We start from the raw sequence: 15,237 nt of genomic DNA, 5'->3' as shown, positions 1-15,237 counted from the left end.
CTTTTTTAATTTCAATAGTCAGTTTATATATGACAACGTTGGAGCCTTTCCTGTATTATAATTGACCTGTAGAAATTTGCTGTCATCAGTAAGATAAGCTCAGCAAAGCCGAAGGATTTTCTAGCACAGTTCCTTACACAGTGGGCAGTCAATAAAGGTCTGCAGCAGTGAGCTGCTTCAGAAACAGAGTTTTTCGTTTTTAACTTTTAACACGACACACTACTCACTTGGCAAAATAATTAGTCAAGACCAACAAGCCTCAGCATTTGGGGCTGAGATATATTATCTGAGTATGTAACAGGTGAAGTAGCAAGAGGCTGAAAAATGACTCAACATCCCCCAAAACATCTCATTTAACAGGCTGCAAGTTTTAAGTCATTTTTAGTTTTGAAGTTTTATTGAACTCTCCCCATTTTACATTTCAAATTCCAAAGGTTAAAGGCAGCTGAGTCGTTACTGAAATTTCCCCTTTCAACTTTGACTACTATGAGCCTATACTGAGCGACAGCTGCCAAGAATAGATGGAACTATGATGTTACCCAATTCAGGGAAAATGGTTTTATGTTTCTGTTTTTAAATACTGGGGTTTTAAGGCCTGTTACATGACCTTTGCTTGATTGGCATGAGAGTAGGGAAGGCCAGGAAAAAAAAAAAAATCCAGGGAATCAAATTTTTCCTCTTACCATAATTCTAAACCATCTTCCAGAAGATAAACATGTGGAGGCTGGGAAACATCTGTACTCAGTTGGATAACTGGGAGCAGGAAAGGGTACAGGTTCTTGCTGTCTGCTCCTAATCCCTAAGGGAAGTATAAATAAAACTTAACGTAAGACACTCTAAGATCCCACCCCCACCAAAAAATAACCTATTGTATAAAAATGTCCTAAAATGAGCTGATAAAAAATAAATCCATCAGATTTTCTGGGATGGTCCTAACTATAAGCACTACTAAAACAAGGTTAGTTCTGTTTACAATTGAACAGCAAGTAGCAAAAAAATACTATTCAATTGCCCAGGGGTAGTAGAATCATATACACCAATGGTATAAACATCTGTTTTAAGAGGTTCCATATGTATCTTCCCCTCTGACTACTAAAGTGGTACTAACACTGCTATATTAAACTCCATAAACTATCTCACCTAAGTAATCTAAAATGAACCCAATCAAAATGTTCATTAGTAAGATAATTGCATCATAGTACATTCATATTCCAGAATAGTGACTAGCCAATGAAAAAGTATTAGGCATGGAATAAAAACAATCTCAAAAATAATTACAAACTGGATTTAAAAGATGAAGAAGTGTGTATATAACAACTGCAAAAACCCAAGAATTTTTAAACATACCTACCACATGCAAAGAGATACACACATAAAAATGTTTCTTTGGAGTATACAGAAAAAATTAACACTAATTAAATACAGGAAGGGGGAAAGGATGCTGAAAGAATGTAAAAATTATTTTTTCTTAAGCTTCGTTTTAAAAAAATGCACAAAAATTTTTTAATGAACAATTTTTGCTAATATTTTTAATGACCCAAAAAATGGAGGAAGAAGAGGGGGATTTATCTAAAATTCTAGTTTACCTAATTATTGTTTTATGGAGATTGACTCAGTGTATCACACTAAGTCCAAGCACTCTGAAAGGAAACATAAAGGATAAGAAGCCAATTTTTAATCCATAATAATCTCTGTAATCTGACAAACACAGAAAGGAAACCAATGAATATCACACATCTCCTCATTTAGGAAGTAATTCAAATATCAATAGCTAAACAAAATCTGTTAAGCAAAACAAAATCTGTATGTATACATCTTCTGTAAGCAAAACAAAATCTTTATGTATACATCTTCTGATGCCATATATATACTGAGTTCAATCTTTATTAGTGGGACAGATACCTAAATGGAAATGCATAAAGCTTATCCTTAAGTAAGTTTGATTCTTTCTAAAACTAAAAATCAGTTGAAAGACCTTATTAAAGATCTTTTTAAAGGAAGATAGTTATTAAAATGTCACACTTAATAAAGTAGTACACTGTGTCTTAAAATGAAGTTCAATTTCACTCTCTGTAGTTCAATCTTTAATACAACAACAAAAGAAAAGGAACATTAAGATAAACTAGTCAAGTTCATTTTGATTATTAAGCAGACTTAAAATTTCCTAGAAAAATTAAAATCTATCTACTTACTTAGTGCACATCCCAAGAAGCATGAGACGCTAGCTTTCGCAAAACTAAAGCCTCTGCTAAACATGTAAGACTCTCGGTCAAAGCCTGAAGACATTTACCTTTGTAGTCTAATGGCCTGAAGAATGTGTGCAATCCCAGATATACAACTTTAAATAAATGTGAACATTCTCTCGGCCCACGGTCATAACTACAAGACATTGTCTACAACATTATGAAAAAATCACAGTAACACATTTTCTACAACAGTATGAAAGCTCAAAATTAAATTCATTAGTTATTAAAATGATCAGAAATGCTTCAAGAGGCAGAAATCTTATTGTATAATAATTACATAAGACAGAAGGGAAAATGAGGTGAAGGGTATTCTGTACTATCTTTGCAACAGTCAGTGAATTTATAAGGTTATTATTATTTTTTAGGTTAAGGGAAAAAAAGAATAAAACCCCCTAAATATTGGCATTTCACAGGATAACGTATTTGACTGCCTTCTCCTGTGTCATGTGCATGCGGAAAATGTCCCAAAATATTATCTCCAAACACAGATCTCTGAACTCCAGACACTGAATAAATACAGGACATCATCACCCAGAAGTCATCTCAAACTCTTAAGGTGACCACCGAACCAATTCACTGTCTTCCTAAAAAAAAGCTCTTGTCTGGCCTTTCCAAACTCAAGTGACCTGTACGACTACTTATTTAGTGGTAAACAGTCTCACATCCTCCTCCTAGTTCCTGTTCCTACTCACCCCACATCTCAACAATCCTTTATTCTACTATTTTTCAAATCTTTCCCCTTCTTTCCATGCATTTTACTTCAGATCTGCATCATCTATTTTCATGGTTAACAGAAAACGTACCAACCACTTTCCCTGACCTTAGTTTTACTCCATTCCAAACCCTGTCTCCACTGGCACCCTGATTACCTTACTAAAATAAAAATGTTAACACTTTTTGCTCTGAACTTGAAGAGATGTTCTTGTGGCCTTCCTGACCATGCCCCTATAACCATGTTCTGTACTATGCTCCGGCCACACCATACAACTCAGTATTATCAATCACAACGTTAAAATCTGGAGAAAGCGGACAGATTTAACGCATGCATTTACTACTCTTCTCTGCCAGGATCCACTTAAAGAATATAGGAGGATGTGTTTAAAAGATCCATAACCATAAGTACAAAGATAACGTAAGAAAAGATAAGGACTGAAAAGACAAGCAGTAACTTAGCAAACTTAGAAAACCAAGCTCAAAGCCAGCTGTAAGAAAAGGTCAAGAAGCAACTTGATTTGCATCACAGAAACTCCAAAAGACACAGGAACTGGCAGCACCAGGTACTTTGGGAAGAGTGACGTTCAAGGTCAGGTATTAAAATTAAGAGAGCCTCTAGAGTTTTACAAAGCAGCATGATGCCAAGATCTCATCCAAGTCCACAAACAAGTGGTCCCGTTTGATTCTCTGATAACGTAAAACAAATTATCTCAAGACAAGGAGATACCCGGTAATGAAAAGCAGGGATACATTAAAAAAAAGGGAGATGTAACATGCAAGAGACAGGAAAATGAAATATCTTTTACTAAGAAAAGACATCAAAAACAAGGATGGTTCCCCTACAAAACTACCCAGCTAGATTATATCCAAAAGGAAAAATGCGCAATTTACTACTGTAAATGTAAGTTCCCCATACATTTTCAACTCTCTCCATTAGCGTTTTTGTTTTTTTTGTTTGTTTTTTTAAGTAGGCTTCTGGTCCAGCCTGGAGCCCAATGCAGGGCATGAACTCATGACCCGGAGATCAAGACCTGAGCTGAGATCAAGAGTCAGACACTTAACCAACTGAGCCACACAGGAACCCCCCAATTAGCTTTTTAGTGCCCTAAATTTATATTGACAAAATGTTGATGATTCTTGAAGTTGGGTGATAGTTACCTAAAGACTGATTATATTGTTCTTCCTTTTGTGTATGCTGCAAATTTTTCACAACTTAAAAAATAATAACAAAAGCAGGCAATCAAGGATCAAGAGATGATCTCTTCAATCAGAGACTACTAGTCTGGGTTCCCAGAGCTTAAAAAATGAAAACAAAAACATACAAATAAACTATTATCTCCCTCTCAAATCTGAAAAGCCCAAAGATGGCAGTGTTTTCTATAAAATGAACCTTAACAATAACCCTTAGTATAATTTTCTCAAATGACTGAAAAACACATTTTAAGCTATAGTCTCAACTTTATATTAAACGTCGTATGCTTTCTCCAAGAAGGCGATGAGCACTTGGCTGGAACCCTGCACCTCTGGCCTAAACAAATACAGAGGGCAGAAGGGTCACAAAGGAAGGAAAAGGCCCTATCCTCTCCAAACATTCCGAGCAGGTTACTGTGGCTTCCTCAGACTTCCTGAGGTAATCCTACCTAAGGAGACAGAGAAGCTGGGTTTTTTCACACCTCCCTCACAAAACTCTCAAAAGGAGTCTAATAAGAACACATTTTGGCAAAGATGTAACACAAAAGAGGTGGGATCACAGTTTGTTCTGTTATTTCTGAGGGCAATCTCAGGACAGTCAGTAACCTTATCCTAACCTTTGTACCCTTTTCTACAAAAGGGACATAATCTTCGCAAGAGATCACAACAATTAAATAGTAGATAAGAAGAGATGCTACATGAGACAATTATTAAAAAGAAGGTGTTTTTACAGGAATTTTGTATCACTATTCATTTATTTGAAACTGCCTTAGGTAGGATTTTTTAACTATAAAACTCATCTGTAAGGTTTACTGAAAGAAAAAAAATTGCATTTCAAAAAAAGGATGTCTGAGAAAGGTTTTTTAAAAACTCGTGTTCACGTGTTTTTTCCCCCCTATTTTTAACTTATTCAAAAAATGGAGAGTGGTAACTATCAACTCAGAGCTCTCTCCATTGGACAATCTATCACAATTTGGGGCAAGGCCAGTAAAACTCAGTTGAGCATACCTGGATGCAGATATTAGATTTGGCATTAAAATCTTACCTTTCTGTCCTCTTGCCGTCAGACTGTAAGTCACTGTAATAGTTCAAATGACAACTACAGCCTGTTCATCACTCTCTGAAATCTGAGACTCCTCTCTACCTGCTGCACAACCCTGACACCTCAAAGTCACGAGGACGAAAACCATATTCACTCCTTCCCTCAAAAGTAACTCACCTGATTGTCTACCTTCTCAATTTATGAAAGAGTAAAATTTTGATGTTAGATCACAAAAAAAGGGTGAAAATGAAGAGCAAATTTATACAGAAAAGCTCTGAATACCAAGCAAAGTGCATGGAAAGTATAACAGACTGCACAAATCATGAGTCTATCACCATGAGAGACCACTTCATCTAGTGAATGAAACGTCTTTAAAAAGGAGAGAGTATTTCCTACATGTCAAAAAATGTCCAAAGCCAACACGCAAAAGTAGTTTTTAAAACTGTTTAAGATAATTCATGAAAAAGACATAACTGGGAGGCCTTTCACTACCATTAAAATAAAGCACATGAAAACAATGAAAAATTTGGAAAAAGAAAAAAAAAAAGCAAAAACCCAGAATCTTAAGCACAGAGAACTGGTGATGGCCAGAGGGGAGGTGAGGGAGAGGATCGGTGAAATATAAAAAAGGGATTAATGGGTACAAAACTCAATTTATATAATAAATAGGCCTCAAAGATGAGAAGTACAGCACAGGGAATACAGTCAATAATACTCTAATAACATTGTATGGTGACAAGGGGCATCTACACCCCTTGTGGTGAACACTGAGTAACGTACAGGACGGTCCGATCAACTGTTGTACACATGGAGCTAACAGAACACTGTATGTTAATTGGACTTCAATAAAAAAAAGAAATATACTAAATTCAGAAACTGGAAAGTAACTTACCTGAACAAGATGAATAAGTGTTGTCAGAATAGCACATCTCAACATATTGTGTTCTTCGCTCTGCTTCCAAAGAAGAGGCAAATACTGTACCAAACATCCTACATACGGTCGTATCTATCACAACAGAAGGAAGGGAAGCAAAAGGACTGTATTAGGAAAGAAGGCAATTTCCTTCAAGACACAATGACAGAACATTATTAAGTCCCAGGAAGGAAATATTTAATATTTTCTAGATGAAATATATTATGTATGTATCTTTTTAAAAATAAATCAGAGACATAAAGCTCTACGGTTATTATTTTTCAAGAATTTAAAATAAGTACCAAATTTACTGCATGAAATAAAATTTAGGAAAGCAACATAATGTAACCAGTTATCGAGAGCTTAACAGAAAACGTTATTATACCCTAGTTCTTTTTTAATAAAACAGCTTACCTAACTGGAAATTACACTGTTTTAAAAAGTCAGCATTTACTCATACATTCAACAATTATCTGATGGCATCCTCCAGTAACAGGCCCTGAGGACAAGGCACCAGAAAGAAAAGAATGTAAAGGTACACTTACAAACCCTTACAATGAAAAAAGATAAGTATAATGATAAAGGTGTACAGGAGGTATAATGAAAACACAGAAGAAAATCCTTTAAAAAAAATTTTTTTTAATGTTTATTTATTTTTGAGAGAGAGAAAGAGACAAAGATCAGAGTGTGAGTGAGCAGGGCAGGGGCAAAGAGAGAGGGGGACACAGAGTGTGAAGCAGGCTCCAGGCTCTGAGCTGTGAGTACAGAGCCTGATTCGGGGCTCAAACTCACAAACCATGAGATCATGATCTGAGCTGAAGTCAGACGCTTAACTGACTGAGCCACCCAGGCATCCCAAGAAAATCCTTCTTAAAAGATATGATTCTTAAAACCACATGGATTAAGCTAACCAGTTTTAAAAATTAAAAATAAAAATATTTCTTTAAAATTAAGCCCTGAGAGACAGCACAGCTTGACAGTGAGTTTCTTAAAAAATAAAAGGGATCTACACTGAAGCTGGACCACGCTCCAGTGTCTCGGTTGGTTTATGGTCATCGTATTGGGAATTGCTCTGATGAAGAGTAGGCTTCATGACAAACAGAAATACTAGACCTTCACAACTTCAGCAATAGCTATTTCAATCCCACGTATTAAAACTAAAAATTACTCCCAGAAAAATGAGATTCCCATTTCTGCTTACAAAATGCCACACACTAAACAGGGAGCAAAAAAGGTGTAGAATCTGTTGCCCTTGAGGATGCGAGGAAGGTTACAAAAGACAAGTTAAGTATTTGCCCAAATATTTAAGCGAAATAAAACTGAAAAAATATTACAAGCCTATTTATTATATATCACCTTATCTTCAAATTTTTAATTACACTATTATTTATTGAGCACTTAATCTTGCTAAGTGTTCTTTATCTCAGAGATCACTCCAATTAGCTTATAAAACAGACCAACTAGTACGTAAAAACACAGGTTTTAAAGTACCTAGCTCATTCATACTTAACTGAAAACAATGTATAACAGCATGTTCTACTGACATGGAAAATAAACCAATTTTGGTTTTAATATTCAAGTGAGAACACTTTCCAAGGAGGGGCACAAAGGGAGTACATTCGAAAGTCAGAAATTATTTACATCCCAAACGTAGCTGTACACTGGAATTGATGATATTCTAAATTTAAATTATTGCTTCAAAAATGAATTTCAATAATCACCCAGAGTTACTGTTGCAAAAGATAGCCCCCCAAAACAAGGGTGCAGAGCGGGAGATCAAAAAACAGTGAGGGGGCGCCTGGGTGGCTCAGTAGGTTAGGCATCCCACTCTTGATTTCAGCTCAGGCATGATCTCACAATTCATCCCATGTTCTGGGCACTGACAGCACAGAACCTGCTTGGGATTCTCTCGATGTCCCCCCCCGCTCACACTCTCTTTCTTTCTCAAAATAAATAAAATAAATAAACTTTAAGAAAAGAGAGGGAGAACATGAGAGCCAAATATGTTCCCTGAGGCTGAAAGGGAGGAGGTTAAAAAGTATGCTATTGGGAAAACTGAGAAAATCTTATATGGACTTGATATTAGATAACAATATTACATTAATGTAAGTTTCCTGAGTCTAATCATGGTTATGTTAAGAAGAGAAGTCTAATATTCTGGGACAAAGTGCCATGATGCTTGAAACTAAAGTTCAAAGAGTGTAACAACAAGAATTTGTATATGCACACAGATTAAAAAAAGAAAATTCAGTAAAAATTAAAACCTGAAAGAACTAGGTGAAGGATATATGGGTGTGGATGTCTTGTAACTTTTCTGTACATTCAAAATATTTCAATGAAAAGACTTGAGGAAAAATATTGCTCATATACAATCCTGAAAATGATTACCATCTATGGGCTATTTCGGTAGGCCAATATCAATTATTTGGTCAACACCTAAAAAATCACATGGAATTAGCAATGTTTACTAGACACTGGGCTAAATAACAACCCTATAAAACATTAAACTATCAGCTTAACACAAATGAGATGAAAAAGTACACCAAATACACTCATCTTTTGGCACCTATACTCAAAAAGAAAAGAAAATAGAATATGAGTTAAGTCATCATATACAGGGAGGTATCCACTTTCCTTCATAACACATTACTGAAAATCAAGTATGTGACAGCCTAAGAAATGTTCTAACAAGGTTTTCCATACATGGGGACTTTAAAAAGTAAGTACCAATGACACGTCTTTTAGATATAATTTTCATAAAAAATTTAGTATTTCACACAAGCCCTTTAATTTTGTTCTTTTTCTTCAGAAATGCAGAAGTTCAAAGACTATCTGCCTGACATCCAAACCTGATGATTACCTATTTCTTCTATGTATTTACTGGATTGCCGCAATGGAATAATTTATCAACTACTTTTTCAAAAAGTAGAGAAAATATAATCTTTAAATAATTGTACATTATATTATAAAAATGGTGACACTTCACTGAATCTTCAAAATTAAACCATTATGTGTTATCTTACTGTTTGTTGTAAGATGGCTCAAACTGTCTGTAACCCAAGGGGCAAAAATCAAATTTAGCCTATGAAAGACAGGTGAATGATATACAAGCAGTAGGACTGTTCAAAGGTTAACATAGGAAATTTCAAGAATCAGATGCCTGAAAATACTTTTCATGATGATTTCCTGATTTCTGAAAACACAAAATACTACTGGATTAACTCTATCTTACTATTTACTGGTGACACAGTCACCTGAGTTGCTTAGGCTATCTGTGTTCTAAAAAGTGCATATGGATAAAAACACAAAAGCACTTTTAAAATTATTAAGCATGAGGGGACACCTGGGTAGCTCAGTCAGTTTAGTGTCCAACTCTTGGTTTCATCTCAGGTCATAACCTCACGGTTCATGGGTTTAAGCCCCACGTGAGGCTCAGCAGTGACAGTACAGAGCCTGACAGGGATTCTCTCTCTCTCCTACCCTCTGCCATTCCCCCACACTTGCGCACACACAAGCACACACTCTCTGTCTCAAAAAAAATAAATAAATAAATTTTATTTATAAATATAAATATTTATATTTTAATAAATTATAATAAATATTTATAATTTATTTATAAATAAATTAATTAAATTTAAATAAACCTTAAATTTTACTAAGCATGAGGAATTTCAACCTAGGATTAAAAAGATTTAGAGATTCGGGAGGATGTAGGTAAGAAAATTCATTTCCACAGAAAGAAATCTTTAATACGTTTCCATTAGCCAGATGGTATCTAAATAAGATTACAAAAAATGGTCACATCTTGTTTCTACAATTTTTTAATGAACAATAATTTACTGCATTTGTATAATGATCTAAAGCATACTGCATATGTGTAATAATTTCATACTTAAGACACCTGTGAGTCAAGTGATTTCAGAATTATCTTTATTATTTTAGACACAATGGAGCACCTGGGTGGCTCGACTAGTTAAGCATCTGACTTCAGCTCAGAATATTATCTCACCACTCCATGAGTTATTATCTCACCACTCCGTGAATTCAGGCCCCACATCAGACTCTGTGCTGACAGCTCAGAGCCTGGAGCCTGCTTCAGATTCTGTGTTTCCCTCTCTCTCTACCCCTCCCCTGCGCGCACGTGCACGCTCTCTCTCTCTCTCTCTCTCTCTCTCTCTCTCTCAGTAATAAACATTAAAAAATATATATATATACACACATAAGGACACAAACTTAAAGACCTTACCAAACGACACAGGAGACACAAGCACTTGAAAGGAGTTTAAAAGAGTCTCAATTAACTATCTGTCTGATCAAAATCTCTCAATATTCTTCATAAACGAGTATCAAAATGAAATAACGTAACTAATGTAATAAGAATCCCAAACACTAAGGAAATTGTAAGGTAACACTATTTTTAGACACTCGAACCCAGATCTGCTCAAAGTGATTAACAGTGACTCAAAACTGCCGCTGGAGCTGCATGCTGACTGTGAAGGCTGGTAATACCACCAAGATGTATGTACTTTGACAAGTTCCTTAAAATCTCAAACTGTTCGAGATGATAAATTCCAACCCTCACCCAAAGGTTCTTGTGAGGATTAAATGAGAAATATATGCAAATTATTTAGCACGGAAGTTGGTAACTTAGTATTATTCAGTAATTGATAGCAATTCTCATCAATTACTTTAGAACAAGCTCAAGCAATCAGAACTCACTAAAAGACACAGGAACAAACTCCAAATCTGTGGACATGAATTCAGTTATCTTTCCCTAGTAACTCACAGGTTTACTTCAGTACTTTTCGAACAAGGATATGGTAATCTGGTAATACCACCAAGATGTATGTACTTTGTCAAGTTCCTTAAAATCTCAAACTGTTTGAGATGATAAATTCCAACCCTCACCCAAAGGTTCTTGTGAGGATTAAATGAGAAATATATGCAAATTATTTAGCACGGAAGTTGGTAACTTAGTATTATTCAGTAATTGACAGCAATTCTCATCAATTACTTTAGAACAAGCTCAAGCAATCAGAACTCACTAAAAGACACAGGAACAAACTCCAAATCTGTGGACATGAATTCAGATATCTTTCCCTAGTAACTCACAGATTTACTTCAGTACTTTTCGAACAAGGATATGGAGTGGTGAACTAGGATATGAGAAACCACAAGGGTAATTAATTATACGGTAGTTTCTTGGATTATTAGTTTTTCACACAAATTAGGAGAGATAGGGAAGCTGAATAACTAACTTAACATTTAATATCTGTTGAGAACTTTACATATCATTTTTATATTAAGCTAAACATGGACATAATGTGGACCAAACTGCAAAACACATTTAATTTTGAAGGTAAATATAACCGACCTCTGAAAATAGCTGCATTTGCTGACACACTTGTGGCTATGTCCTCAAACACACTGAATTTTAAGAAGTATTATTAAATATAAACTGGTTCTAAGACAGATAAAATTCTGCATTCTGAACCCCTCTACATTACTGATCCCATTTTAAGATTTTTTAATTTTAGATTTTAATATTCTCAAGTCATTTTTTTAAAATGCGAGTACACATGTCAATATAAGCGAAATCACAACCATATAGGTTATAAGCATTTTAATGTGTTAACTTTTAAACAATGTAGATAAAGCAAAGCTATTACTGCAATCCTACATATACTCCACTCACCTGACATTGAATGTTTTACAACAAAATTACCTGTATATTTACTCTTTCAATCACACAGGAAAGGACATGCAAAACATGCATCTTTGTGTCACATTCTGTAACTTGCTGCAGCAGCTGAAAAAGTAGTGTGAACATGGTTTCCAAATACTGCAGTAAACAGAAAAAAAACAAAGGGTCATAAGAGAAATAGAAATATCTTCACAAACTGAAATAACAAAATTAAATCATAATGTCAAAGCAATAAATAAGAGATCAGCAACCAGAACTCCAGCATTACCTAAAGAAAGCTGAAATTGTTCAAGTTGCCAACGTTTAGGAATCGCATTCTTTTTTTGGGGGGGGGGGGGGGGGGCGGATTTTCTTTTTTTTATTGTTCCTTAATTGGTCCATTTTAGAATTAAACTCATCCACAAAGTGAATCATGTTTTCAGTGGAAAACTGTGTCTAAATTTTGCGTTTAAATTTTATACTGCTAAACTAAGCTGCTAACGTTATCTGGTCAGTGTCCTTGTGTGCCTGTTGCCAATCACAAGATACTTTGTTTTGCAAAGTCTACTCATTAAAACAAAAGAAATACCAATAAGTATACTCGCATACCAGCTCTCTGATGTGGCCCTTAAGATATGCTGCATGGAGATCTCACTTTCCATAGATATATATCTGTTATTCAAAGAATGACCGAATATTTATTATTAGGAAATAGGAAACAAATATCCATGTCTGGCTGTTAACGCCTAGATTACAAAATGACAGTAGGGATTAATAGGTCACAGAATGCCAGATACTTAAATAAAACACACATCTGATCTTTCAGATAGTTCATTTTTAAGCAGATTTCTAAAACATATTTATTTCATCCCAAAATATCTAATGATTCTTTTCCTAATGAAAATCCTCTCTACAAGTTTGTCCATGTATGACCTCCACAAGAAGTACACACAGACACTTTATCATGTAACTTTCTTCTTGCCTAGTCTTCCTAAGAATAAATACTACTGCCATAGTCTTATTAACATATTTAACAAGTGCTTACTGAGTACCTGTGAAGTGAAACACCATGTGGGCTTCTGGGAATTAAATGAAGAATAAAAAGATGACCCAGTAGGACTTGGTGTTCTACTATTCAAGTAATTTACAATGTAATGCAGGATACAGGCATATATACACAAAGAAATAGTTGAGGACTATAAGTAACAGACACAGATAAAACGAAGTTACTAGATGTTTTGTAATTGGAAAAAAGGTAAAAAAAAAAAAAAAAAAAAAAGTTTAACAGTCACCTCCAAAACAGTTAAGATAGCTAAAAAAAAAAAAAAAAAAGCAGAATATAAGTAAACAGTTATGAATTAAAAAATTACCAATAAAGGTAGTAAACTTCCAAAATCATCTTAATGTACTTTTAAATTTGGCTTCAATAAGTATCACATACATATAATTTCATTTATAAAATAACACTTAATTTGCAAAAGACATAGCAGATTGTGATCAATCTTAAAAATATTCTCACCGGCAGAAACTGATCTGTTCTAAATTCAAAATCATCAACAGGTAAAGAGCAGTTAAGGAATACTGAGAATGTATGAGGTTAATCAGAATAAAATAGATCTAAAACCCAAATATAATAATCAAAAACTATATTTTAAGCGATCTAACAAATTTCGCAAAAAAAGTTACTTAAAAGTGTTAAAATTCTTCACAATGAAGTATTTTTTATTTTAAAGATTTTATTTTTTTAAGTAATCTCTACACCCAACATGGGACTGGAACTCACAACCCTGAGATCAAAAGTCACACACTCCACTGTCTGAGCCAGCCAGGCACCCCATCACAATGAAGTATTTTTAAATTCTTTAAAGGATATTTAACTTCAGTGTTGTCGCTGTTTCGATACGGACCTAAAGAAAGTACATCATGAGATTTTAATAATTCTGAAACTACTAAATATCATTAATATCAAATGGCAGGAAATTTATTCCAAATCACTTTTACTTTTTGCTAGTATTAAAGTCACAGAGGTTATTAACATCTGGAAATAAAAGACTATTCCTCTTATTTTGCAACAAGACTTGAAAAAGTCAACTAGTGTCCATTCCCACCCTTCTCAGTTTCTCATAATTTGTTTCAACAGTCTTTAATCCAGGGGGTGCTTCCAGGAAAATGGATAATTTGCCCTAAGTGTGAGACAAGGGTGGGACTAAGAGAAGAATACAAAGGTGCTGCCACACAGGGAGAGAAGGCTGAGATCACAGATGAGAGACAGGCAAATGGGTGAGGCTGGTGAAGCTGGCAGATGTTTGGTGAAGAGGGAGGGAGGAGAAAATGGAAAGAGGAGGGAGAAGGAAGAACACACATTCCCATCTGCAACCACAATTACAGGAAATCCGTGAAATATACAAAGATCTATTTTGAGATTTTCTAAATTCCAAAGTTCACAAATACACAAAGATTTGTACAGATTCCTGACACTTCCAAATCTTAATTTGTGTGTCAGCATGTTATCCGGGCAAATCACACCACAACAGCATCATCCCTATCGCTCTCTTTCAAGGGTTATCTGGGATTTGGTCAGCTAAACTGGCACAGGCTACGATACCCAGAGTTTCCACAAAACATAACATGAACTCAAGCCATGACTAAATTCTATATCTAGTTAAACGTTTCAACTAAAGGAAAGAAATTCACTCAATATGCATTATACTCCCCCAGATCAAATGACAATGTCAAAATGTCAGGCAACTATCAGAGATAGAGATGTACTCCACCCAGTGGCCTTGGATACTATAAAATTTATGGAGTCCTATTTGAGAAGTTGCTTTCTCCAGTAACTGCATTATATATTTTTTTAAAGATTTAGCCTTTTTAAAACTCAGTTATTCATTCATTTATTTATTAATTTTGGGGGAGGGGCACAAGTAAACAAGGGGCAGAGAGAGAGAGAGAGAGAGGGAGAGAGAGAGAGGATTCCATACAGGTTCCACATTGTCCACATAGAACTCGAAGTGGCTCGAGCTTGCCCGAAATGTGGCTTGACTGAACTCATGGACCGTGAGATCATGACCGGAGCCGAAGTCAGATGCTTAATTGACTGAGCCACCCAGGTGCCCCCGGTGCACCTGCACTATCTCTACTCTGTTGCAGCCAGTCTTGTGATGACGTGGTTATAAGATTAGGAAGCCACATAGATAACCATACTTGCTCAGGATTAAATCTATCCCAACCCTGTAAAAGCACTCAAGCAAGATAATGTAGATTATGAAAGCCAGAGAACATTTAGATTCAGCAGTATCTATATAAGCACATGCATATATACACAGATGAACACATCTATACATATGCACATACTACATGTTTGTATACTGCCGGGTACATAAATATGTGTATAAAGTATCCTCCCACATTAGCCAGCATTTCTCACAAGGTGAATTTAAAGATCTTA

General features: G+C 35.2%; 1 protein-coding gene across 2 annotated transcripts in view; it reads right to left on the bottom strand.

Annotated features, from left to right (window-relative positions):
- Positions 1-15,237, bottom strand: part of IPO11 (importin 11) — a 204,015-nt gene that overhangs the window by 112,130 nt on the left and 76,648 nt on the right. For both annotated transcript variants that reach the window (XM_043591102.1, XM_043591112.1), the window contains exons 17-21: positions 13,663-13,696; positions 13,309-13,349; positions 11,832-11,948; positions 6,086-6,199; positions 684-799 (exon numbers count right to left, since the gene is read on the bottom strand). In XM_043591102.1, the coding sequence (XP_043447037.1) occupies positions 684-799; positions 6,086-6,199; positions 11,832-11,948; positions 13,309-13,349; positions 13,663-13,696 (422 nt within the window). The remainder of the gene's footprint in view (positions 1-683; positions 800-6,085; positions 6,200-11,831; positions 11,949-13,308; positions 13,350-13,662; positions 13,697-15,237) is intronic.

Source organism: Prionailurus bengalensis, chromosome A1 (assembly GCF_016509475.1).
Source record: "Prionailurus bengalensis isolate Pbe53 chromosome A1, Fcat_Pben_1.1_paternal_pri, whole genome shotgun sequence".
NCBI classification, from domain to species: Eukaryota; Metazoa; Chordata; class Mammalia; order Carnivora; family Felidae; genus Prionailurus; species Prionailurus bengalensis.
The sequence above is the reverse complement of the archived record's forward strand: the minus strand, read 5'-3'. Positions and strand labels throughout refer to the sequence as shown.